Source organism: Podarcis raffonei, chromosome 4, assembly GCF_027172205.1.
Source record: "Podarcis raffonei isolate rPodRaf1 chromosome 4, rPodRaf1.pri, whole genome shotgun sequence".
In the NCBI taxonomy this organism is placed as follows: Eukaryota; Metazoa; Chordata; class Lepidosauria; order Squamata; family Lacertidae; genus Podarcis; species Podarcis raffonei.
The window spans coordinates 43,768,175-43,795,185 of NC_070605.1; the positions used below are offsets into that span (position 1 = coordinate 43,768,175).

Below are 27,011 nucleotides of genomic sequence, written 5' to 3' on the forward strand. Positions count from 1 at the left end.
CTGTCAGCACGATCCCAGTAGCCAAGCTCGCCTCCCCTTCTCCCGCGCCTCGGTTGCCTCGCTTTCCCAAACGCCTCCCTCGTTCTCTCCAGGCGCCGCTGCTTTCCCGGGCGACGTGGGAAACTCACGCGGCAAAAGGGGCGGGGTCCGCGCCTTCTTTTTTTCCCTCCGCGCCTTCTTTCTCGACCAATCCCCTTCCCAGCCCGCTCTGTCCGGATACCAACTTTGAGCCAATCGGAAGGCGACGGGGCGGAGTTTGCCAAGTTGAGCCGCAGCTCCCCCGCGCCCGGGCAGCTATTGGCAGAGCGCGACAGCCCCTCATTGTGTCTATGATAATCAGGGCGGCGGAGGCGTGCTGCCCCTGCTCTGCCTCCCCGGGCTGCGCTGCCTCCTCCGCCCAAGGCAACCCGGCTTCTATTTAAGCGCCGCGGCGGCTCCCCGAGACTCCCGAAGATGACGGCGCCTCCGCCACTGGCCTCCGCAGCCCGAGGCTCCGCGCCCGAGCCCGGACGGGAGAAGGCAGCGCGGCGACCGGCACCGGCGGCTGGAAGGCTCGGCTCCCACTTCTCCGGACGCTGGCATTAGCCGGTCCCGCGGCGGCTGCCATGAGCTGCTCCGACGTGGTGAGGCACCAGCCGCAGGCGACGTGCTGCTCGCCCCAGCTCAAGCTGCCCGGCGCCGTAGCAGCGGGTACCGCCGCCCCCGGCGCCTTTCCTGCGCCGCCCTTCGCGCACAGCCAGCAGGTGAGACCCTCGCCGGGGGCGCAGGAGCTGGGCAGGCTCCATTCTAGGAGCGGGGTGGGAGAAGATCAGACGGGACGGCTCAGTTGGGATGAAGCGAGCCGCTTCTCCGAGCGACTCTCCCGCTGGTTTTACACGTGTTTGTGATGAACCTGACCCAGGTCGCCAGCTCATGGCCCTAATTCCGGTATGTGCGAGTGACGGATGCAGCGGTCAGGGGGTGATGCACGTGTGAACGAGGCTCCAGCGTGCGCGATGTCTTAAGCGCGTGCGACGACCTGTGCCTTGAGTATTTGTGCCTCTAAGCGAGTGTTGACATAAACGTCGATGTGCGTCACTCCTCGTATCTTAGGAATGTTTATGTCTTTCTTCACGGTCACCCGCTCTTTCTCGCACAGACGCCCGCTTTGTCTCTCCCACGTCGCCGGCACATACATTCCCTTGGGTGCGGCACACACTGCCTGTCACTACTTGTGACAGACAAGGCATCGGGGCTGTTTGCCACCACGTGTGTGTGTGTGTACCTGGGCGGGGTGGCGGACAGAGAGCACACCCGGGGGTCAGGGGTGTGGGGCAGGAGAGAGATAGGCGGCGACTGGGACCTAGACGGAGCGGGTTTTCACGACCTCCCGCTCCCTGAAAGCAGCAGCAGAGGCGCTCCAAGTCACCTTAGGATCTGACGCGGAAGTTTCTTGGCGCTTTCCAGAAACTCAGATAGCAGAAACAGACTTCTTGGATGGGACGGTGTCCTTTAGTGGTGCCCGCAGGATTGCCCCCTCTGGCGAGTTACCTCCTTTGCTCGTGACTGTGCGGAAGTGGGTCTGGGAGGGGAAAGGCGGCAATGAGAGAGGTGAACGTCTGGACCTCGACGACGCGTGTCTGTGCGTCTTAAAAGCGCGCGCGAGAGCGGGGAAAGTTGGGCGTGCGTGTGAATATACTTGAGACGGCTTTGGACCCCAGGATCTGGAGTGTATGTCCTTTTCTGGATTCCAGCCGAGTGACTCGGGTTGCCCCGACTCTGTGGCCGGACCCTTGCGGGGCTCGCTTTCTCGACAGCCACTCGGGTTGCGAGAGCCTCGCCAGGTAAGCAGGAAGTGCTTCTCCTCGGCCGCCTGCGCCCATCCTCCGGCACCTGAGGGCCAGGGCAGCCCCGGCGCTCGGCCCCGCTCCTAGAAAAGATCGCGCAGGGCTGAGTCCTGGCCAAAGTTGCCCACGGGAAAGCGGAGGAGAGCTCGTCCGCGTTACTTAGGCATGGCGCCTGACGAGATCGCTGGGCGAAGACACGTTTGGGGCGCTCGATCATCGCACCTTCGTTTTGCTCATCTGGTTCCCGCCCCCCGAATTCTGAATTAATGCTGGGATGGTGCACTTAAGGAAGATTGAATTTGTGCTCTGACTTCTGAAGGTATGCTTTCGAAAGCAAGCTCCATTGCTTTCAGTGGAACTTATTTCTAAGTACAATGGGATGGATTGCGAGATCTGTTTGTTTGCGAGTTAGTTTCGTTGATTCTAACAGACATACTCGGAACACAGTTGCTTTGGAGGGAGATCTTTCTGTCCATACAATGTAATTTGGGATTGTGGTATGTAAGGGTTTACTTCCAAGTAAATGTGCGCTCCTTAAACTTGCTATCCTGGTCAGTTGTAGGTGTTGCCCCATTCAAGAGCATAGCCAGAAAGTCATTTTCGTAATTGCAGTGAGTTAAATGGGTCTGTATGTTGAAGCAAAAGGTACAACAGAAGAGTTTTGTGGTACTTTACGACTAGCAGCTTAATTTGGGTTTACACTTTTGTGAACTGAAGAAAGTCCTCTTCATCAGATGTATCTGATAAAGTGGGCTCTACTACACAAAAACTTATGCTGCAACAAATCTGTTACATTGAGGTGCCACAAGCCTTTCAGTAATCCTACACAGGTCAACTCAAAAGTAAGCCCTATTAACTTCAATGGGAATTAAGTCTGTATAGGACTGCAACCTTTACTGCCTTTACTGTTTTAATTGCTTCATTTGGGTTTTTAATTGAGGGCATTGCTTTGTGGGTGTAAACAGTATTACTTCTATACCAAGCATAATTCATTGTAATTAACTACAACAATGGCCTAGTTGTACGTTCTGCATATTATTACTATGGCTGCAATCCTGAACACATGTACCATGTCCTACTGAACACAGTATAACTTGCTTCTGAGTAAACATTCACAAAGTTGCACAGGATGTCTAATTGGTGTGCAGGACACCTCACTTGATAAAACAAGCCCCAATACTCTGTTTTTTGTTACAGTGCTGTTTTAAAGTACTAAGTTCTTTTGCAGATCTAAAGGAGAAGAGGGTTGTTGTTGTTTAAAGATAGTCAAACATCTTGTTCTTCTAGTAAAGCGGCAAGGGCTGTTTTTACCCTTTAACTTAAGAATCTGATGTAACAAAGTAAATCAGGAAATTCTTATCAGGCTGACAGCATTTTTAGACTATGCTTGTGCGTGGGTGAAGTGGGACTAATATTGACTTGGCCCCAATGCAGTCATCTGAGAATACATTTTTTGGTTGTTGCTGCATTCCATAAGGTTTTATCATTATTATCCACAAAAATTGTTTTCTCCGTACATGGGAAGTGACCCTTAATACCAGCTTGCCTGGGAGACACAAATATGGGCTAAAATACAAAATCCCTTTTTCAAGTTTATTATTTCCTCTTTATTCATTGCCAAGGCAGTTTGAGCAATGCTTGGCTAACCTTTTCAGGTCCATTATACATGGACAGTAAGAGCATGTAGAATTTGGGATGTCTTCCCATCACCATCATCATTGAAGTATACTGAAGTTTATTTTGCAATCTGGGTTATTACAGTTGCAACTGAAACCATTTTACTGATTTGTAGTTTTACTGTTTAAGCATTCCACAATTTCAAATATTATTTGCTAAGAGATCAAATACGAACAGATGTTCTAGTTTGCTATCATATTTGGAAGTCCAGCGTGGCAGTGGAAAAATTAGGGTTTATATACCTTAAATTTCTTCATCTCTACATTTTCTTTTTACAGTTCCAGGTTTTGAGCATCTTTTTTTCATCTATGTATTTTTAAAATTAAGAAGTCGCTTTCTTTTTAGGAAACTACTGAGTCCGTAGAGCGTAGCATTTATTTAAGCAAGTAAATTTCTTTGTTGGCAAATTGTTAGATCTAGCTTCTTCTATATGCCACTGTCCCTATGTTTTCCTGCCTTGATCTTTTCTCCTTGGGTTTTTATTTCATTTTTTTCCTATACGAATCTTAAAAGTGATAAGAAAACAGTGATTAACTTTAATAGTTGACAACCTGAACACAGGTATGCTTCATTGCCTGAACACAGTTTAGTTTAGGAAACACTTTACTTCTGTTTGGCATGTTCTCCCCCCACTTTTTTTATATTTCCAAGCTGGCAAGTTTGTAAAGAGGTGATGACTCTGCTCTTTTCACGTATTTATGGATTTCTGATTTAATAAAACCTGAGGGTAATAACTATGATATTGCGTAACATTGATAAGAACCCCAACTCTCACTGCTATCTAGCAGAGGTAATGTACCTGGAGCAGCTTCCACATACTGTTTTCTTTGCTGGGTCACATTCCTTGCAGCTTTTGCTACACACCGTAAAAATCTTCTGTGTATGGCACCTATGGCTGTATGCTGGTATGTTCTGACTCAGTCCAATATACATCCCTGATGGCATCAGCATGGCGAGGTTGAAAGCACTGGTTCCTTCTAGGGAGAAGAGGACCAAATCTAGCCTTTCCCTCAAACAGGTGACGGGCACTCTCAGAGCTTCACCAACTGTGCTGGTCATCTGTTTCACAGGTGCATGTGGATAGATTTTAATGGAAGTGGACATGCAGGGAAATGTGTCTGGGGAATCTTTGGTCTAAGACTAAAAATTGTAAAAACAATCACACTTCCTTTGCACACTTGATGGTTCTAGAATGGCAACATTTGGAGTCAATAAAATTCAGAAGACACTGCCAGTCATATTTTAGGGGATCTGGAATATTTGTTTGCCTATGTAATACTTTATAAGCCCGTAGCAGGCAAAAAACAAACAAACAAACCCTAATACAATAACAACCCCAGATTTGGAAGGTCACGATAATATTTTTGGTTGGCACGCTTATTTGTGGTATGAAAAGGTGAAAGTACATAAAGGTTTTACAAACCATATAATTAGGAAAAATTTGTATAGAATATGGGACAAATACAGTTTTTTTATTGGAAACTAAAACACCACTTTGGCTTTCACCTTTTGAAGGCATAGCAGTGAAAAAGAAAAATATGCCGGAAAGCTGGGCGACTTATAGAAATTTGCTAAGAGAGGAGGGTGGAGAATTTAAATTAAAAGAGTTTAAGGATTTACCAGGAATGGTAAGAAAATGGTAACAATATCATTTGAATGAAATATTTAGAAAGGATATGAAGCGGGGGTTTGGGGAACAACTATCACAGAGAGAGACATGTTAAATTGTAATGTTTAAGTGATGTCTAAAATGTACAAGATGCTCTTGGGTTGGGAGACAAAGGATGAACAAGTGAAATCTTCAGTGATAGACTGGGCAATAGATATTAGGCATAATATAGAAATGGAAGCATGGGAACGATTATAGAATACAGATGTAAAATTTACAGCATGTTATGGTTTAAGTCAAAATCATATGAAAATGCTATATAAATGGTACCTAACACCTAGTAGATTGGCAAAAATGTATAAATCAAAGTCAAATAAGTGTTGGAAATGTAAAGAAAAAGAAGGCACCTTTTTCACATGTGGTGGTCTTGTTAAAGCTTACTGGGAAATGATGATATATAATGAATTGAAAAAGATGTTTAAGATAACATTAGTAAAAAAAAGCCAGAAGCTTTTCTCTTGGGAATTATAGGATTAGAACTACCCAAACAATATAGAAATTTATTTATGTATGCGACTATAGCAGCAAAAATGTTATTTGCCCCAAAGTGGAAGGATATAGAGGTCCCAACAAAAGAAGATTGGATACAGAAACTAGTGGAGCATGCAGAAATAGCAAAACTTACTGGAAGAATAAGAAATCAAGACAACAAACGTTTTAGAAAGAAATGGAAGTGGTTTATTGAGTATTTACAAACAAGCTGTAAACAGATCAAGACATTGGCAGTATTGTGAAAACCTGCAGTTTTAAATATATATATGAGATATATATGGGACGCGGGTGGCTCTGTGGGTTAAACCACAGAGCCTAGGACTTGCTGATCAGAAGGTCGGTGGTTTGAATCCTCGCAATGGGGTGAGCTCCCATTGCTCGGTCCCTGCTCCTGCCAACCTAGCAGTTCGAAAGCATGTCGAAGTGCAAGTAGATAAATAGGTACCGCTCCGGCGGGAAGGTAAACAGCGTCTCCATGCGCTGCTCTGGTTTGCCAGAAGTGGCTTAGTCATGCTGGCCACATGACCTGGAAGCTGTACACCGGCTCCCTCGGCCAATAAAGTGAGATGAGTGCCACAACCCCAGAGTTGGCCACGACTGGACCTAATGGTCAGGGGTCCCTTTACCTTTACCTATGAGATATATATATATGAGAACAGATGATTAAAAGCAATTTGAAGTATGCAGGAAAGGATGAAAATAAATGCAAGGAACCACAGAAAGAGGGGAAAGGGAATCAAAACTTTAAAATATTAAAACTATGGTTAAATAATTGTTATAATTTATATAAATGAAAATTATAAATAAAAAATAAAATAAAATGTTAATAATCCCAACCATGGCTTACATAAATCCTAACATAAACAACAGATTTAGACAGTTTCATTTTTTCCCTTTTCCCTTGGCTCTGTCTAGCCTGTTCTGCTTTTGGTGTTGACAAAATACAATGGGAAAAGAATTCCAAATTCATTTTCTGTTAATTATAATTTAATCATGAATATTGCAACAAGCTGGTGTTTTCTGAACTAAAATTGTACAATAGATTACTCACTACTTTAGCCTTGATCACGCCAAAGTGAACTTTCAGATCCCACTGATTTCAATTGGGATGCTTCAGCACATGTTTAGATATTTTCCCACTGAACCACTGGTATGGTGAAGACGAGTACACCTTTAGACTGCAGCATGCCCTAGATGGACAACCTGTGGCCCCCCTCTTAATGCTGTTTGACTATAACACCCATCACCCTTGACTATTAGCTATACTGGGTGGGGTTGATGGTAATTCCTTTTGCATGCTTATTAGGATGGTTCTTATGATAGATTGGAAAGAAACTGGCATTCATTTCCCATAGGCAGCAATGGCCAACCCAACTGCTTACCTGCTACTTACCGGGGTTGGCCATTGCTGCCTTTGGAAAATAGGCAGTGACTAAACTGCACTAGATTATTTCATATGCTGTACTGTAGTTAGAATCTCTTGTTCCATATCCCCGTATTTACTTACCTGTCATGCCTGCTAACCAGGTGATATTTTAAAAACACAGGCTGCATTTAATTGGTGGGAAGGGGATGGGGGGTTGGGGCATGCTGCTGTAGGTGGAGAAAGGAAGGAGAAAAGACGATAGAGGGGAGCCAAACATTTGCAATTGCCAGCAGATGGACATCAGCACTGAACCAGACACATTTGGCCTGTGGCCTGACCATCCTTTTCATACCAATGCGAATTTATTCATATCAACACTCACAGGAAGTGTGCTTTAAACTTTGCTGCCGATATCCAGTTATGCCTTCAACAATTTCTGACACTTCACCTCATCACTAAGAAGTTTTATAAGCATTGATCCAAGAGACTAATCTGAAACTGTAAACAAAAACATCAGTTGGTTATATCCAGTTACCGTATTTTTTGCACCATAACACTCACTTTTGTCCTCCTAAAAAGTAAGGGGAAATGTCTGTGCGTGTTATGGAGGGAATGCCTACGGGTGGCATGCCTACGAATTTTCGTCCTCTTAAAACTACGTGCGTGTTATGGTCGGGTGCGTGTTATAGAGCGAAAAATACGGTATGTATGTCTGCTCTTAGAAGGGTCTTTCCTTTAGTGGAGGCTTCCGTAAATGGGAGGTGGGAGGAAGAGAGTTTTTGCAAATCACACCTTTCTTTTATAACTGCCCCCACCCCGGTCGCCTCCTGCAGTGCTCCAGAGGGCCTTCCAACATTCTGGAGCAGATTTCTGGTGGGCACAGTGGGCTGCAAAAGGGAAGGCAAATCATCAAATACTGCTCCCCCCTCAGTTCATGGAAACTTCTGCTAGGTTTAAGAGCCTTCCAAGAGCTGAGAACCACAATAGGCTAAAACCTGTATTTTTTGTTTCCAAATACGATGCCATTAAAAAATAAAGGGGAAAAGCACTGAAATATGTCACACAGTTTATAAAAAGGTTGTAGTTTAAAATTCTCAGTTCTGTAAGTTATGTGAATGCATTGACTTAGGAATTTTCAGGGTGATTGCATTCAACATGCAATTTGTACATCACTATTTGTAAATGTCTTTCTGTTTACACACACACACACACACACACACACACACACACACACACACACGTTCTTGTCCTTTTATTATTCAGTTCATTTTATTGGGGCTGCAAATTGATCTTGTCCTATTTTTCATCGCTGGAAAGGCCTTAAAGCTTATGGGGATCTGTTTGCAAAAGCTCCAGGATATCTTTATAATATGGGGATAGACTGTATCTCAGTGCACGAAGAAGAAGAAGAAGAAGAAGAAGAAGAAGAGTTTGGATTTGATATCCCGCCTTTCACTCCCTTTAAGGAGTCTCAAAGCGGCTAACATTCTCCTTTCCCTTCCTCCCCCACAACAAACACTCTGTGAGGTGAGTGGGGCTGAAAGACTTCAAAGAAGTGTGACTGGCCCAAGGTCACCCAGCAGCTGCATGTGGAGGAGCGGAGACGCGAACCCGGTTCCCCAGATTACGAGACTACCGCTCTTAACCACTACACCACACTGGCTCTACACTGGGCATGTTTTGCATGTAGAAGGTGCCAGTTTCAGTCTCCAGTTTAAAAGAATAATGTAGCAGGTGCCAGGAAATAGCTGCATTGAAGGCGGTTGGACTAGATGACCCCCGGGATCCTTTCCAACTGTGCAATTCTATGAGCTACTCTTCTGCAAGAGGAAATAACATAGCTTGGTCCTTTATAGTTTAGAAAAAAGATGAGTAATAGAGACCATGTTAAGAGGTATATATGGTGTAGAGAAAATGGGCCCTCCACAATATCAAAACATGGGGTCTTCCAATGAAGCTGAGTAGTCAAATACACACAGTTAAATTATGGAATCTGTTACCACAAGCATTGTGATGGTCACCAACTTTGATGGTTTTGAAAGGGAATTAGACAAATTCATGGAGAATTGGGCTGTCACTTGCTACCAGTCATGATGCCTATATACCTCGAGGTTTGGAGTCAGTGAGGAACCAGAACAGGCGTTGATTATTGCCTGGCAGGCTAGATAGATCTTTGGTCTGTTTTTGTAAGGCATTGTACCAGTGAGGGTGTGTTTAGTGATGGCAGAGAGACCTATGGGGGAATAATTCCTGGTGTTGCTCTGTGGCATCTTTGCAAGATGGCTTTGCTTATTTCTGCTATGCAACATGGCGTGCCCTGCTGCTATTATGGTTCATGCCACAGATGATGCATGGTTATGCTTACAGCAATGTTGACTCCGCAGTATTGTTGCCACTTTGCTGACAAAGGGTCATCTGTTAATACTGGTCAAATGGCACGGGTTGCAATAGCAGCCATCCTCTGAAATGCACTCTCAGAACTCTCATGTGTGCAAAGGCTTCTCCATTCATTTTAGTCAATTTATTCATTGAAATGAATGGAGAAGCCTTAGTATGTACTCACATCAAGGTGCTTTGGAAGAGAACCATAAGGAATAATTTGCTTTAAAAGTGTTAGTAAAGTTTAATTTTATGGCTAGGATCCCCCCATCTCTTGAAGACTGCCAATGAAAATCTAACTTCATAACATGAACAATGTTGAGGCTCAAAGAGATGTCTTAGGAATTGTCCTACTGTGAAAACTTTAAGGGGGGGGGGGAATTCATTTGGTTTCCGTTGCTTGAAAATGTATATCAAGTATTACCCTGTTGTTGAAACAAACATTCTAGGTATGTAGAGAAAGTTTGCCACTAGGCTGGTAAAGTGTTAGCATCTCAGGATAAAATAGGAATATCAAAGATTCAGCTTCATTTTCTAAAATTAACCAAAATAACTTTCAGCAATAACTCTTGGGATGAGAAACAGGAAAGATTGAAATGCAAATGCGGTGAGAGAGCCTTGACCATGAAACGAAGAGCATTCCTGCACAGAGCAGCAGCTCTGGATATGAGTTTTAATTTCCTGAATTCCACCTACTATATACAAACGCTAGCAGACTTCCAGGCAGTAGCATCTGGATCCCAGGAACAAGTTTCCACATTGTCCCCTTGGCCTACCCTTCACATGTAAATTTTCCTGGTTCGCCATTTGAAAATGATCTCAATAAGCTAAAATCAATAACAATAAAATGAAATCTGCAAAGGGCAGAGTCAAACTGCTACATTTGCAGGGAGTGTGATGATGCCCAAACTGGCCCATGATGAAAAATAGAGATGATAACGTATGACAGTGAACACTGCAATGCAATTTTCTTCCTGTTGTTTTTTGCTAATATATGACACAGTTTGCCATGTAAGAGGGTGTGTAAACTGGGGGGTGGGGTGGGGTGTGAGTACCAAGGGGCCTGGAGGAAGAGCTACATTTTGCCCCCAGGGCTGTGGTTGCTCACCCTGTTCTTTTGTGATGTGAGTAACAATGTGTTATTTCTAAGAAACTGAAAATACTAACTTGATGCTGCTGAGCTGAAGGAAATGAAACAAGTGAAAGTTATAAAACGCTGGACTCTTCCTCTTTTGCATACTCTCTCACATCCTCATATGCATCTTCCCAGCTGCTCATGCGCCAATATACTACAAGTCCCATCAGTTGCAGGCAGCATGATGTGCTGACTAGGTCCTATGGCAGTTTGCAGCCCAAAACATCTGGGCAGCACTAGGTTGGAAAAGCCTGGGTCAGGCTAAAATGCTATTTAACAGACTACTTCTTTGAGAGCCTAAGAATGGTGGCAAACATTGTGCTGCACAGAGGATGAAGGGGAAGAATGGGAAACACTAAGGGCTTATCCATACATACCTTTTGCCCCACTCTTTCCAGGCACAGGTCGGCACCTTAAAGCTCCGTGTCCCACCCCCCCTATTTTGCTCCAGAGCTTTTCCTGTGAAAACCTGCTCAATCAGAGCTAATGTTGGTTTGGTATTTGCACGGACTAACATTTGCTCCGATTGAGCATTAAAGAGTAGATTTTCAAGGGGGAAGCTCCAGAGGGGAAAAGAGTGCTCGGACCCTGAGCTTTAAAGCACAGGCTGTACCAGTGGATGAAAGGTAAGTGTGGATAATAAGCCCACAGAGAGCTGAGTTAAAAACCTGCAACCTTTTTGATTGCAGCGTGCCTGAGGATGGTGTAATGCAAGCAGGGACAATCTGATGCTAATAACAACAACTCCTGCAAATAACGTGGAAATTACTGGGGGGCGGGATGGAGTGACTTAGGACAAACATACCATGTGAGCCATTCCTGCTGCCTGCCACCACCAAGGAGGGGGATTCATCTGTCTGCCAGTTCCTGGAAGCCCCTTACTTCCCAAACTATGGTCTGTGTCTAATGCTCAAGTGCCAGTTGTAGCAGTTAAGAAACAAAAGCACAAACTGTCATGAACCAAAATATATGCACAACAAGTTCATATGAGAAAGGGGAACTAATAGCCCTGGATAATTGACATATGATACCAGAGTTGGGAGAGGAGGTAAGACAAGAATCAGGTGGAGACCAAAGCAGAGGAGCCTCTACTTTGGTGTATGTATCCTGGTCCCCCAGCCAACTAGCTCTGCATGAGCAAGTCAGCCAAATGCTGAGGCCTCCATAGCAGGTGGCATGGCTGGCAATTGTACCCTAAGATGAACAGCCACTGGCCATGCAGCCAACAATCACACCCGTTCCCTTCTCTCCCCCATGCTGGGCACAAAGGGATGCTCACTGCCAGAGGGGTGTGGATCTGGGCTTCTTGGAAAACATTCGTAACATGGAACATCTGAAAAATATGTTCCATGTAAAATTGATCTTCACACTTAATTTATTTTGACATTTTCGTTTGATTTGACAGAAAAATTGTGGAGAGATACGCAGAGGCTTTCATCATCCAACATTGGTTTTAATTATGTTTCTTTTTTCCCCCCCTTATGAACTTTAAAAGGGTTTGTTTATCTCACAGCAATCTCATCACATTTAATCATCTTTTATATGCCATGTTTTTATAAGTTGGTGTTATGTAAAAAAATGCAGCATTTGCTTGAATGAGGGAAGAGCACAGATTTGTTTTGTATCTTTGGCAATGCTTAGATTCTCCCTCTCCCCGCTCACAAATGGCTCGATTCTGCTACCCACATCTATGTGTAGCATCCTCCTCCTCCACAAATGATAACTAAGCCCAGGAAAACTATGACAAGTGGAGGATAGTGAAGAATGCCAGAAACTGAATTATAAAGCTGGAATATTTTATAACGTTTTTCGCTCATAAGTTAGGGTTGGGAAAATCCATCACTTGAACAAGAGTAATAATTCATCAGATGGCTGATTGAGGAACAGTGCAATACCATTAAAAGCATGGTTATCACGAGGAATTTTTGCTGAGTTCAATACAAAGCTGCCAGATAGGTGTGCATAGGCCTGCACCATAACAGCATGAACTTGAGCCACTTGAGTCATTTAAAACAAGAAGCAGCACAACTCTGTTGGTAAAATGCAAGCATAGTCAATGCTGAGCCATCAAGTTTTAGTTAGACTACAACTCCCATTAGCTTGGCCAGAATGGCCAGTGCTGAGGCATTATGGGAATTGTCCCCAAAAACATATTGAGATTCCTGCATTGCAGGGGTTTGGACTAGATGACCCCAAGGGTGCCTTCTAACCTGACAGTTTATGATTCTATGGATATCTGGAGGACGCCTCACTGGCCACTGAATAATGGAAGGGGTTATGTTTTGATTTGTGCATTAATCTTGGTGGTGTTTGTTAGGTCAGATAATTTCATTTGTCTGCATTTCTACTTATCTTCATCCCTATATGACGCAATATGGATGGCCATTCTCTGTGGCAGGCAGTTACAGAATAGATAGGGCTGGCTACAAGTAAATGTATACAGTGGTACCTCGGGTTAAGTACTTAATTCGTTCTGGAGGTCCGTCCTTAACCTGAATCAGTTCTTAACCTGAAGCACCACTTTAGCTAATGGGGCCTCTTGCTGCCGGCGCGCCGCCGGAGCACGATTTCTGTTCTCATCCTGAAGCTAAGTTCTTAACCTGAAGCACTATTTCTGGGTTAGCGGAGTCTGTAACCTGAAGCGTATGTAACCCGAGGTACCACTGTAGTAATATAAAATGTATCTCCATTGCCATACGTTAAATGCGTGTTTGTTTCTGTGGTCTGTACTTGAAGTTATCTTACTCTCTTTCTTTCTGTTTTTTTCCCCCTTATACCAGAGTAAGCTAGCTGTATACAGCAAGATGCAGGAATCTCTGGAAGTGACCCTTCCTAATAAACAAGAGGAAGATGAGAAAGACCAGCCTACTGATATGGAGTACCTTAACTCTCGCTGCGTCCTTTTCACTTACTTTCAGGGTGATATTGGGTCAGTAGTGGATGAACACTTCTCAAGAGCTTTAAACCAAGCTAGTCGCTTCAGCCCAGAGACTGCCATTTCAAAAAGCAAGTCAGGGCTACGGAGAGGTAAGGTTTATAAGCAAAACTTGGTTACATCTCATTTACTTTATTCCTTTGGTTTTCTGAGCACACACGTTGGGTTTTATATACGCCATCAGGTATACATTCTTTTTAAAGATTAGGTTGCCATACAACACCTGGACTGCAGGACACAGATACACAAAAATCTGACCTGTAAAACCTGTGTTACCCATGCAGTCTGATTAGCCACATGCAAAATTTGGAAATTCCTGGGGAAAATTAGGAGAGGAATTCAACATCACACTATTATGGTTGTTCCACTAGTGACTAGTGTAAGCGTTTTTCCTTACACTAGTGGAACAATCTCCCCTCTCCTCCTGCATGCTGTTATAGCGATTCTCCTAACCCAGGGGTCCCCAAACTTTTTTCAAAGAGGGCCGGATTTGATGAAGTGAACATGTGTGAGGGCCAACCAAAGTTATTGAGCTTTTTTAAGAATCGAATTTGTTGAGCTTTATTTAGGATTTGACCCCAATAAATGAACTGCCACAGGGGCCAGATAAAACTGGCCAGGGGGCCAAATTAACAGACTTTGGATATGCCTGTCCTAACCCTTCTAGAGCCAGTGGGGGTGGGGAACCCCTTTGCACTCTCCTCCTGAATGCTATTCTGACGTCTTGCATTGGCTCCCACTAGTGGAACTGTCTGCTTGAAACCAGCTCCTACCTTTCACCATGAAAAGAGATGTGATGCAGGAAATCTGTAACTAGCATTTTCTTCTGTTCTTTTTCTTAACTAGCAGCCTCGTGCAGTGGCTTTGATAACTAGAGAAATAGTACTTGGAGAGAGTGCAAAACCCACTTCTCCGATGCTTTTTTACCTTTCTGAATTGCCCCTCCCAACTGTAACTAGAGCAATGGGGAAACCATGCAGGTACCAGACATGTTAACTGCCCCACTTTGTCCAGCTCCACTTTTCAAATCTTCAGAGCAGAAATATGGGTGTCCCAACTGGTAATAATAAAACCTACAGGGAGATCCTATGCTTGTGGATTTTATGTGTTGCATTGAGTGTGACTCTCACGTTACAGAATTAGTCTCAGAGAATGGGAGGTTGCCATGTGGAAAATTCTTTAATATTCACACCTTTAAAATGTCACTTTCCTGCAAGATATTATAGTGTGACAATGCAGGAATTGCTGTCTTATCATCATGCTATATAGTTTGGTGGGTGGATAAGCATCATGACTTCGGAAAGAGCTGGCCGTTCCAGACAGATGGGATTGCTTAGTTTTACAAAGTTAATGAAAACTGGAAAATGAAATGGGATGTATTTGGTTTTCTCCAAGCAACTGAATACTACCAAAATGGGTATAAACAGTATCAATATTATCAAGACACTTAAGTACTTTATTGAAATCTCAAAACCTAAATCAAAGAACATATGAACACTTAATGCCTGAAATGATTGTGTCCTGCATTTACAGCTGAACTATTACATTGCCGAATAGCTTTGAGAAGGAATTGCACTCATTTGGCTATCTTTAGTGCAAGTGTGGGCAGATTGCAGGCATATTGAATCCATTTAGGGGTTTGTTTGTTTTTTGTTTACTAAAACCCCATGATCCACCCTTAAGTTCTTTATGCTTAGAATGGAAGAATTCTGACCTTGGTGACAGATAATATGAGGATGGGCAACAGCGGATGGCATGATGGGGCTACACTGCATACCTGACCTCGCCCCACCCAGCCAAGACCCTGCTGCATCCTGGGCTGGAGAGCAGGAGTGAGGTTGGCAGGGTGCAAATGTGCCAGAGGAGCTAATCTGCCAGTCTTTCTGCTGCCTCACCCCTTCTCATCTCAGTACACAGCACAGAATTGTTGAGCTGAAAGGGGACGCCAAGGGTCATCTAGTCCAATCCCATGCAATAAAGAATTCCTGACAGATGGTCATCCAGCCTCTGTGTAAAAACCTCAGTTTTTCCGCCATCTTCCGCAGCCGCTGTCCAGAAGGGACGTCAGATAAGCCATGCAGCCTGGCCATGTTGTCTGCTACTGAGTAAAGGAACTGAACAGAACTCACAATCCTTCCATACAAAACTCTGCTCCTAGCTATCCCATATTTTTCATATTGGCAGTACAATGAGTGTGCCATTTTGTTGCTGCTACTGCTTAACGATTTACTGCAGTTACATAGAGATCTACTGGTAGATGCAGATTTACCTACTGCCACCTCTGCTTTAGCATCTTAACTAGCCATCCTAATGCAATTCTCAGGTGACTCTCACCAGAGAGGAGATGATTTCTGAGAAATTAAAAAAATATATATGTAAAAATGCCAAGAGATCACCTCACCAGTTAGGAAGCGTCAAAATTGTTTTTTCTGTGGTTTTTTGTTTAAAAACAACAACCAAAAGAGATTAAGAAGTTGTCTCCAAGAATTTAGTTGTGCAAGAGGTGAAATGTTTATGAATTGGGTGTGGAAGCATGATGACATTTCACAAATATTCAAGAATGTTATTTTAAAGCTCTACAGACCTAACATTCCCCATGCACATTTAGCACAGAACAGAGGAGTGCACTTTTGTCTCTTGGACACTGAAACCATTTCCCATCAGTTATATGCGAAGGCAAACTTAAGGTCTCCAGAGTTCCCGAAGGATGGGAGAAATGGATTTGACTGTGTTGCTTCCCTTTCTGCGGTTCTCCTTCCAAAGCCTTCGTCTTCTGCTGAGCCATCCTCATCAGAAAGTACACTGGGCTAGATAAGGTTTTTCTTCAGGGCATCTTGGAGTTGAACTCAGGTGTGATAGGTTCTGAGTAGAATGCTTAAGTTGGTCCCTGCACAGCTCTCTACTGGGATACATACAGCAAGGGCCTCAGTGGGGCACATGCATATTTTCTGATGTACAGTTAATTAACTTTTGTTAAAATTGAAGTCTTATTTTTTAAAAAATAAAAATAAAAGGTTAACGAGGAAATCCATTGAAAATTGTAATTTATTAGATATGAAAGCTCTTTAGCTTAATAAAACAAATAAACCTTTGCAATTGCCAGATAGATAGACAGACAGATAGACATGGGTGGGTCTGATAAACACCCCACTGAAATGTTCTTATTTTTGTGATATTTCTGTGACTTTATTTCCTCACCATCAGCTATAGGCATCTTCTTCCATGGCAACATCTCTAGCTTCCCTTATTTCCCCCAAAGCATCTTCCTTTCTACTTTATTTCAAACCAAGGTTTGGGCAAGAATACTAGTAGTATCTCTGCCAGCACTATCATTACATAGTAGGATCATTTACCACTCCTTAGAAAGATGGGATTTAAAGTATGTGATTTCATAATATAATGGCATTGGACTTGAGCTGTGCTTGAATTGCAATCTGCTTAGTTCTAAAATCAGCTGTGTTGTTATATTTCCAAACACATTTAAAAATTTGCTGATTAGACACTAAAGTGGCCAGTTCCTTACGCCCTTTTTGGTGATCCCTAGGGTCTAAAAAGAATTTTAATAAAATAGAAAAAAACCATACACAATAAATCCACAATAAACTTAAGAGACGAACAACACAGAAACCCCAAAAGAAAAGCAGCACAATGAAACCAAAACAACAAACTGCTGTATGGGAAAGAACTTAAATAGCCCTTAAATGCATATATGACGACTGCCACTGTGAATTAAACATATATCTTAAAAAGGCCTGGAAGAACATAAAAGTTTTAACCATGTGAGCTTCCCTAGGGAGAGCATTCCATAGTCAGGGGGCCACCACCAAAAAGGCTTTCTTTCTCATAGTTGTCCTCTAAGCTTTAGATTGAGAAGGCACACGAAGAAGGGTTTCTGGCAGGGTCCAGCTGCTTGTGCTTTCATTAACATTTTTAAATAGTTGTCTATGGAACTTACGTTTGTTTCTTTATTCATGTTAGCAAAGCTGTTTATTATTCAAGATCCATGGAAGAATTTATCATCATTTTGATGTTTCTTTTAAAAGAGAATGCAACAATCGCAAGCCAGAGGAGTGGTTTCCCAGCTTCGTTTTGGACCAGCTCTTATCAAACTCCACCTCCACCATGCTTAAGTGGAGTTCATCATGACTTTCCTGTTACTGCACCAGGCACCTTCTCAGCAGCAGATCCCAGCAGCTGGCCAGGACATACTCTGCATCAGACTGCTCCACCTCCTCCGCCGAGTATGCCAGAATCTTGGCATTATCCATTAGCATCTCAGGTGAGCCCTTCATATGGACACATGCATGATGTATACATGCACCGCCACCATCCTCATGCACACATGCATCATCATCACCACCCGACTTCGCACCTTGACCCACGGTACAGATCTTTGCTGATGCCTTCAGTATGCGCAGGCAAGATTCCTCCACCACAGTGTGATGCAACAAAGACAGATCCTACTGCTGTCACCAGTGCTACCTCAGCATGGGCAGGAGCCTTCCATGGAACAGTTGACATTGTGCCAACTTTTGGGTTTGACGCAGGTAAGCTGCAGCTTTCTCTTTTACGTGGTTCATATTTTAGGAAACATATGTCGTAACCAAGCAAATTCTCAAGACCTCCACTAATTCGGGGGGGGGGCGGGGACTGTGGCACTGCAGATGTTGCTGGGCCCCCATCTCCCATCAGCCACCATGGTGAGTTATAGTCCAAGACCAACTGAGGGGGTCACAAGCTCCCCACCCTGATTCTTTCACCTGATCTGTTAGATATGAATCCCTGATGTAGTTAGAAAGGGTTGAAGTTGCAAGAATGCTAAGATTTGCAATGATGATCTTGAAGAATTAGTTCTTTACTTCCACTGAAATCATAAAGCAGACAAAATATATAACACACTTAATACAGGCAAACAATCCCAAGGTTCAGAGCTCTATTGTTTGTAGCAAAAATTTAACCACAAACATCCTGTTATTATATAAAGTCAGTAGGAACCAGATACTGGCTTTCTTGTTTTCCAGTTCTACATACCCTTCCTTGTTCCTTTTTTCAAATTAGACAAACTTAGGATTCTTCTTTCTGTAAGCCTGCGATGAATCTGGTTTCTTACTCAATCCTGTTCGAGAATGAGATGTTCTGAATTCACACAATGTGGACCCAAGAAATCATAAAGTGTTTTTCAAAATCCAACCCAAATGTTATGTATAAAACTTCCCCAAAACAACCCAGCATAAAAGAAAGCTGTCATTCTACGGGGCAGTCTTCCAAATAAATTTATTCCAAGCACAAAACACTTTTTCTCAAATTACTTTTATAGATGCGGCTCTGCCGCACCTATGCAATCTAATTTCAGTGCTTTGAGATGCTCTCTGAATTGGAAGACAAAAGTTTTTCCCTGTGAGCTCCATACTCAGGACCCAGAAACTTTGTACCATTGGAATGACATCTGGTCTCATTCATTACTCTGCTGCAGACATCCCAGCAGGTCTAGCTAGCATTTGAAGCACAAAGAATTGCATATTAAGTATACATATCACGTTACCTTGTGGTAATTCAATATTCATTCTCTCTCTCATGCATTATGTTTCATGGTCCCTTGAAAATAGATTAAAGTGGCCACTTGTGTATTGCTAAAAAAAGAAGCTATGCATCACCAAAAAAGACGACACAGATTTGCATTTACTGGCTTTGGGTAAAAAAAGGTAAAGGATCCCTGGACAGTTATGTCCAGTCAAAGGTGACAATGGGGCTCATCTTGCTTCAGGCCAAGGGAGCCGGCATTTGTTCACAGACAGCTTTCTGGGTCATGTGGCCAGCATGACTAAACCACTTCTGGCACAGTGGAACACCATGACGGAAACCAGAGCGTATGGAAATGCTGTTTACCTTCCCACTGCAGCAGTACCTATTTACCTACATGCACTGGTATGCTTTTGAACTGCTAGGTTGGCAGAAGTTTGAACAGAGTAATCAGCGCTCACCCCGTTGTGTGGATTTGAACTGCTGACCTGATCAGCAAGCCCAAGAGGCTCAGTGGTTTAGACCACAGCACCACCACATTTACCTTTACCTATACTGGTTTTATGTATAAATACAAATAATAGAAATATAATACATCTGGGAAAGACTGTGGCCAGGTGATCATTTTGCCTGCTCAGTCTCCTGTCTGGATGCTAACTGTTGATGAGAAATAAGTTACCAATCTATTGGTTCTTTACCTTTAAATGTGACATGAATAGACAGACAGCCCTTCAAATGGAGCAGGAATGGGGAACCTTTGGTCCTCCTGGTGTTGCTGAACTACAACTCATCAGCCCCAGTTGTAGTTCAGCAACATTTAGAGGGCCAGAAGTTCCTCACACATTAAATAGAGGACTCCTTCATGAGGACTGACCTCTGGCAGCCCTTCAAACAGAGCCATCCTCTATAAAGTATGATACACAGCCATCCTAAAATGGATTTAGAGTCACGCTGGAGCCGTGTCTTGAATGTGTACCAACTTTCATTCAGATATCTTTGTCTTCAAGGGAGATGTCATTACCACAAAAAATCTGAAGATCCCAAGCAGTCAGGTTAAATCAAAGGCCTTACTTGGCGTAGGCAGTAATCTCTAAATCACTCCTTATTGATAGAAGGGGTAAAGGCCCGTCCTGCTGTTTGTCTCCCAGCAGCTGGTATTCAGCATCATACTGCCTTTGAGTTGAGACATTTCATTTACTTAGTTATCACTAAGTTATGATATGTGACAGGTGAGGTTGCAGCTGGTTTTGACTTGCAAAGCTTTATGCATCTCAGGAGCCCAATATGCTCAAGGCTCACCTCTCCTCACACAAACCACCTCAGATCCTGTGATCATCATCTCCATGTGCCCCCTCCATGGGAGGTCCAGAGGGTGGCATCCAAAGAACCTTGTACATCTCCCAGAGTGTTTGAGCACTTGTGCCTGTCTTTTTACACATCTAGCGGAGAACACTAGTATAACTCAACTGTATCAAAGGGCAAAGCAGTCATTGCTGACCTGAAAAGTGAATTGGGGGAAAAGGGGCACATGTCCCATGAAATAACTCTATAGTACTGGCCCATACAACTGCATAGCTCATTCAACTACAGTGAGACCTGCCAGCCATGGATCTGAAAAAAGTTGCTTATTCTACTTCTCCCAGATCTGGTGTGGAGAAGTGGCAGAACCTCAGGCTAAACTTACTGGGTTAGGACGTAGTTCAAGTGATGCTTAAGCCAAGGGTAGATTGGCCAAAAGATCGAGGCTCATATATAATGTGTAATTCTTGTTTGCCTTTGCCTGTTAATATAGAGTAGCAGACTACAGACCTTAGCAAGCAATGCTACATCTTAAATTGATTTTCCTATACTTAAAAATAAAACTGTTGTTCCAATTTTCAGACTGCAGTTTTTGCCATCAAGGATAGGAAACCCACCCGGTTTTTTCCATACAAGTCTGACATTACTGTTTGCAGGTTTAATATAAGAGTTTATATGGGAAATAGTACAGTAGATGGCTCTCACAAGTATACATCATATAAAAGTTGTACCATTCACATAGCATTAGATGATAGTCCGTTTCTTTTAGAAGGTTCTTTGGATTTGAGTTTCAGAGAATGGGGCAGTGCAAATGCCCTGTCTCGCATTCTTGTACTAACTGCTACAACCTAGCAAGCTTCATTCTCACATTCTCCTTTATCGGGGAGAGAGTAAAACAGCGCTGCTTTTGCTGCCTCGGGAAATTAAGAAAAAACAGCACAACCAAATCCTTAAAAGATCTGGGCAATTTTATGGCCATTAATTATGTTTGCAGCTGTACAGATGACACAAGAGTAATTAAATTTCATGCTCCAGGTTGTAAAGTGATCGTCTGCTATGACTAGGAGCAATTGTTAGCCCCTTCATGGGGTCTGCCTTTTGGCAAGGTGTATTTATGAGCAAATTTCAGCTGTCTGTGACTCTTGTCATAGAAGGCAACATAAAGGTGCATCTGATAGCAATTCCAGTATTCCTTGCTGTCTAGACAATTGGATTGTCTGTCCAAGGCTGAATAAGGAATCTTATTTTTTATTTAAGATTTATTTTTAAAAAGGAAATGCTCAAAAACCCTGAAAGGGACTGCATTTTGTTCATGGGTAAGTGAAAGTAGGAAGGAAATGAATTAATATTTTGGGATGGGGATTGAGGGAGGGATGGCTCTAATTTTATTGTTATAAGAATAGAATGCCAATGGCCTGGTCCAGCTTTTCCGTTTCAGAGCTTGGGTACAGGGGTCAAAACTGAGGATGCATCGTCAATGATGGATCCAGTCCATAACTGCATGCGTAACATTTAATTATGCATGCAGTACTGACTTCAGGTTTACCTGAACACAAACATAAATGATAATGACCATATTATAGCATGCCGTATATTAATCAATTAGCTTGCATTTATTTGAACTCAGGGTAGGCTGGTAGGCTTTTCCCACATATGTAAAACAGTGACAAGTTCCTTTTTATTAATCCTTTAGGGATGGAAAGATGGTGGAAGAAGAGGAACTTGTGGCTCTTTAGACGTTGAACTAAAAGTTCTACCACCCCTGCCCATTGGACTGGGGCTTGTGGTGTTTAAGTGCTCCTTACCGTGTTCATTGCCCTAATCCCAACAGAGCTTGCATGTAGATGTTATATGCAATTGTGATGACTCATAGAGAGCTTTGAAATGTTATGTCCACTCATGGAACACTGCCTGGGGGAAGGGATTTCCACAGTCTACACAAAAGATCTGTAACCATTGAATAAACACTGGGGCTCAGGGAGAATTCACACACACATTTCTGACTGAAGCAGCTGCTCCAGACTCATCTCCCCACACCCAACATTCACAAGTGGCAAAGTTTTCTTTTGAGTCTGCATCAATACAGCAAAATCTCTATTTACCTACATCCATAATGATTGAAAATGAAAACTAACATTGTCAGGGACAAGATTCTGTGCATATATCTCTATCTATCATCTATCTATCATCTATCTATCTATCATCTATCTATCTATCTATCTATCTATCTATCTATCTATCTATCATCTATCTATCATCTATCTATCTATCTATCTATCTATCTATCTATCTATCTATCTATCATCTATCATCTATCTATATCTATCTGTCTGTCTGTCTGTCTGTCTATCTATCTATCTATCTATCTATCTATCTATCTATCTCACTGAGCATTAATGAGGGGGGAAAGTAAATTGTGTCTTTTAAGACTACGAATTTGCTCTCAAGAATCACTGGCTAGATTACTCCTAGCTCCTGAGAAGGACATATTCATTAACTGAGGATGCAGCAGACCAGATATGAATACCCTTACATAGCCTTGTTGATGTTAAAAGATTACAAAACTACACATAAAGTAATCTGGGCCAGTTCCACAAAAGCTAAGGAAATGATTCAACAGTAAGTAATTTCAAGAGTGTTCCCACCCCACCCCCTTTAGTGCAGGAACTTCAGCATAATCTTTAATTTCACGTAAATGTTTTTAATAACTTATTTTATTAAAAGGCAAAATAGACCAAAGATAAAGGTCATAAAGAAATATTGTTACAGCAGGTTGAGATCAGTATAAGGTTGGACATTATCAAGGAACTTCCGAAACATTACAAAAAGGTACCCATTTCCCCCCTAATAATATCACAGAAATATTTATGTTTAATTTATTAAGATGGAATAGATAATTGTCTTGGCTCTTTCAGTTGTCTCTTTGCTTAAAATTTACAGTGATTGTTAGTGGATTCATCTTTTTGGTAAAGTTTATGGGGAAGCTATTTTTATTTTTTTAATGCATTTAGGAAGTTGCTTGTTTTTCATTGGCTCTTTCAATTTTTTATTGCATTGGGCAGCCTTTTATATTACATTTTATTCTTTATGTTTTTATGTTTGTAACAACTAAAAATAATGGGGGCGGGGAGGCAAAAGTGGTTTGAAAGGCACATTACTGATGGGGTTCTTCTCTTATTAGGGCTGTGCAAATACATTTTGCTCCTTGAGGTGAAAGACATGTTGAAGCCTCTCTTCATTCCATGTAGAAAAGCAGGTCCTGTGGAGGATGTGTGGCCAGTGCATCTCTATTCTGTCCTTGTCCCTCAGGATCTGAGGTGGCCACTTCACTTAGCCTAATGGTCAGTTGGTTGGCCAGCTCTCACCTCTGGTCAAGCAGGCAGTGCAGGTTTCAGAAATAATGCAAAAATCTGCTAAATGTGTGTACCAGAAGCAAAAGTGGGATGGATGTACATGCAGTTCTTCTTCTTTCAGACTACTTTAAACTGAAAATTATGATGCATCTCAGGCACATAAATGTCATTTCTTAATGAAATCAAACGGATGTTTATGTCAGATGATTTAAATCAATATGTTTTGAGTCTAGTACTACTTATTGAAATTGGACGGGGGACGGGGAGTAAACTACTGTACAGTCTATCACAGGTGTAATTAACTTTTGTCCCAGAGTATGATCTGATGGTACCTGAGGCCACCACCCAACTGAAGCTAAGCAGGTATGGGCGATGCCTGGATGGGTGACCACCTGGGAACGACGTGTATGTTGCCTTAGGTTCCATGGTGAGAGAAAGGTGGGATGTAAGATGATGACTGATTGATCAAATTAAGCCACTCAAACAATGCAAGTTTAAACTTATTTCCTCTTCCCTTTCAAAATAGGCATCCAACATCAGGACAAAAGTAAGGAGACATCATGGTTCTGAAGTACCAAAAAATGGATTTTACCAGTAACCAGTGTTAAAAGAGTTCCCATCTTGTGAAGGAGATACTACAGTATTATTGTTTTTTACTGTTTCTTTACAGTGGCAATAAACATTATACTAAGCAGATGATGAGCAAACCAGCCATATGTTTTTTGGATGGAGCCTTTACCTCCAGAAGGTCATTTTAAAGTCCCAGGACATTAAGAAAAAAATAGAAAACCTTTCTTTTGTATATCATTTGTCATCTGAGCCTGCTGAAGCATTTCTCCAATCTAACTTCTCTATGCTCCTTTTAACAGTGTTTTGCTTAGATGTGTGCCATTGTCTATATACTAATGCATACCCTTGACTGTCAGGAGAGACCTAGCTTTGACCTAGAGTCCTCCTTCAGGAATGCAGTTTTTGTAGTTCTTTATGCATCTATTTTTGTAGAAATACAGAAAGTTTGCATCAGCACTGGTGGGCTATTTTAGAACAATGTATTTTTTAAAATTTAAAGTTTTGAAAATTTTAAGTTCTGTTTTAAAGAACTTGCTCTCAGAGACGCACTGGCAAATCTTTTGAAATGCATAGGTTTTTAAATGTCTGATGTGGTTGTATGAGATTTTGTTGTTGTGACCTGAAGTATCTTGTCATGATCAAACGGTTCAATCCCCCATATAACAACCCCACAAGATCTTGAATGTACTTTGCCTTTCGCTTAAGCAATTGTTCAAATGTAAAATAGTGTCTACGGCAGTGCTCTTTCGTTGAAAAATGACTATTTGCTTTGCTGCTTCTGATGACAACTTTGAACTGGGTACCTGATAAGAATATGTTGCTGAAACAATGAAGTACAGACGCTTTTAACTGAAATCCTAAACAGATGGGTAGCCTTGAGCCTTTAAATTAATCTCAGCTGCAGTGTTAACATGACAGTAGCTGAATAGAGATGCAGCACCTTGTTGCTTGAGGTACATACCCTACTTTTCTGCCAACCTCCACCTGTAACCTGCTAGAACATAGAGTGGGATTCCAAGAGCAAGTTTAGGTGTCTTCAAGGGACTGTGTGCACCATTTAATTTATCACTGTTTTCCTCTTGAAGGGGAGACTGATTTAGAAGATCTTTCCCTAGCCATACCATTCTTTGGATCCAGACCAGAGCTAGCCAAGAATTGCACTGGTCTATGGAGCATATTAAATGCCTTGCACAAAGACACTAGTACAGTTGTCTGAGTACAAGCATGAACACAGCACAGTAAGCTTCCGCTGGTGCCACAGTTCTGGGGATAGCACCTTGTAGCACAGGCCTGTTAGCTGCTGTGCTGTTCATAGAAACAGGATCTTCACTGAAAAAAAATCACTGAATATCAATGGGGCACACAAATAGGTATCAAGACTATTAATTACCTAGCTTATAACCAAACATACTATTATTGGGCTGGGGGGTTTTTTTGGAGGGGGGAATGATATTTCCAATGAACCATTCTTGTGATGAGGAAAAAAATCTAACAGGAATTATAGAGTCTGAAGCATATTTTGCAAGTATTGATAGGTCGTGGGGGGACCTTTCCACCAATGGCTTTTGCATTCTGAATCGGCCCCTTTTTGGTGCAGAAACTTTGTATATTCCAAAAAGCTCAGTATTTTCAAATCCTGGAATAAAGCTACTCATTTTCCACAATCTGGTGTCAGCTGGCAGTCCATTGAGTGCCGCCTTCAATACTCTTCAATACAATTAAATTAGGAAGTCATTGGCTAAACCGAATTTGCCCATGGATCCATAATCAGCAAGACATTTCTAGAATATGTGCTAAAGTTAAACCTATGGTGAGATTCTTCAGTAGTCTGAGGTCTAAAGCAGGTACATGAAGCAGCATGCATGCAAACATGACATTAGGGCTCGTCTAGACTTGTGCCACATTTCTAGGCCCGGCTCCAGCCTTTAAATTTCTGTGTCTGAACATTGGTTTTGTTTCATTGTTTTTTGACCTGGTGCTTTCCCCGTGAAAACCCACATTATACCGCTGAATCAGAGCCAACAGCAATTGGGTTTTCCACAGATTACCATTTACTCCAATTCGGCAGTAAAATGTGGGTTTTCTCAGAGAAAGAGCGGGGGGGGGGACACACCCACTGGACACAGAGCTTTAAAGCACATAACTGTATCTGGAAAGCACAGCACAAAAGGAATTCTGGATGAGCCCTAAGTGCTACAAACTGCTGCTTCAACTTGAAGGAAATTCCAATGCAGGGAATGTTCCTCCTGATTGGAAAAAATAAAACAAAAGCTCCTTGTTGTGTGCAGTCTTTTTCTTCAATTTCCTTGGGATGATGGTTATTACAAAAAATAAAATTACATTCTGCTCATTTCAAGTATGTGTACTGCAGGAGTTGCCAGCCTTTTTTATTTTAACAGGATTTGTGCCTATGGGTGCATTAGGATTTCTGAGTGAGTATTATGGGGTGTGCACCTCCTGACCACTTCTCCTCCTCCTCCTCTTCCAGATCAGTGTCTCCCCACATCACAGGGACAGACAGTGTAGGCACACACAATTTGCTTTTTCAAGAAGCTGATAAAAGTTTGGTCCAATATAATTAACCTGAACCTTGAAAAACACACAGGGCTGAAAGGAAATCCAACAGATCATCGTGCTTCCAACTTCTACCTTCATCTTTTAAAGGGATAAAAGGTTAACCGCCATTGCCATTTCCTAATCAAGGACAGTGAGCTTAAAGGCTTCATTAGCACCAGGAAAATATTTCAAAGGCACTACAGTACTGTGCCCAAAGGCACCACGTTGGCAACT

At 42.4% G+C, this 27,011-nt stretch overlaps 1 protein-coding gene across 2 annotated transcripts; it reads left to right on the forward strand.

The window, feature by feature from the left end:
- Positions 1–93: 93 nt before the first annotated feature.
- VGLL3 (vestigial like family member 3) lies at positions 94–24,497 on the forward strand. Of its 2 annotated transcripts, none has more exons than XM_053386457.1 (4): positions 94–743; positions 13,325–13,571; positions 17,523–18,026; positions 24,178–24,497. In XM_053386457.1, the coding sequence occupies exons 1-4, from the start codon at positions 606–608 to the stop codon at positions 24,219–24,221; spliced, it is 933 nt and encodes a 310-aa protein (XP_053242432.1). In that variant the 5' UTR covers positions 94–605; the 3' UTR covers positions 24,222–24,497. The 2 variants fall into 2 exon arrangements, with proteins under 2 accessions (XP_053242432.1, XP_053242433.1); XM_053386458.1 differs by lacking the exon at positions 94–743 and adding an exon at positions 1,315–2,145.
- The last annotated feature ends 2,514 nt before the right edge of the window (positions 24,498–27,011 follow it).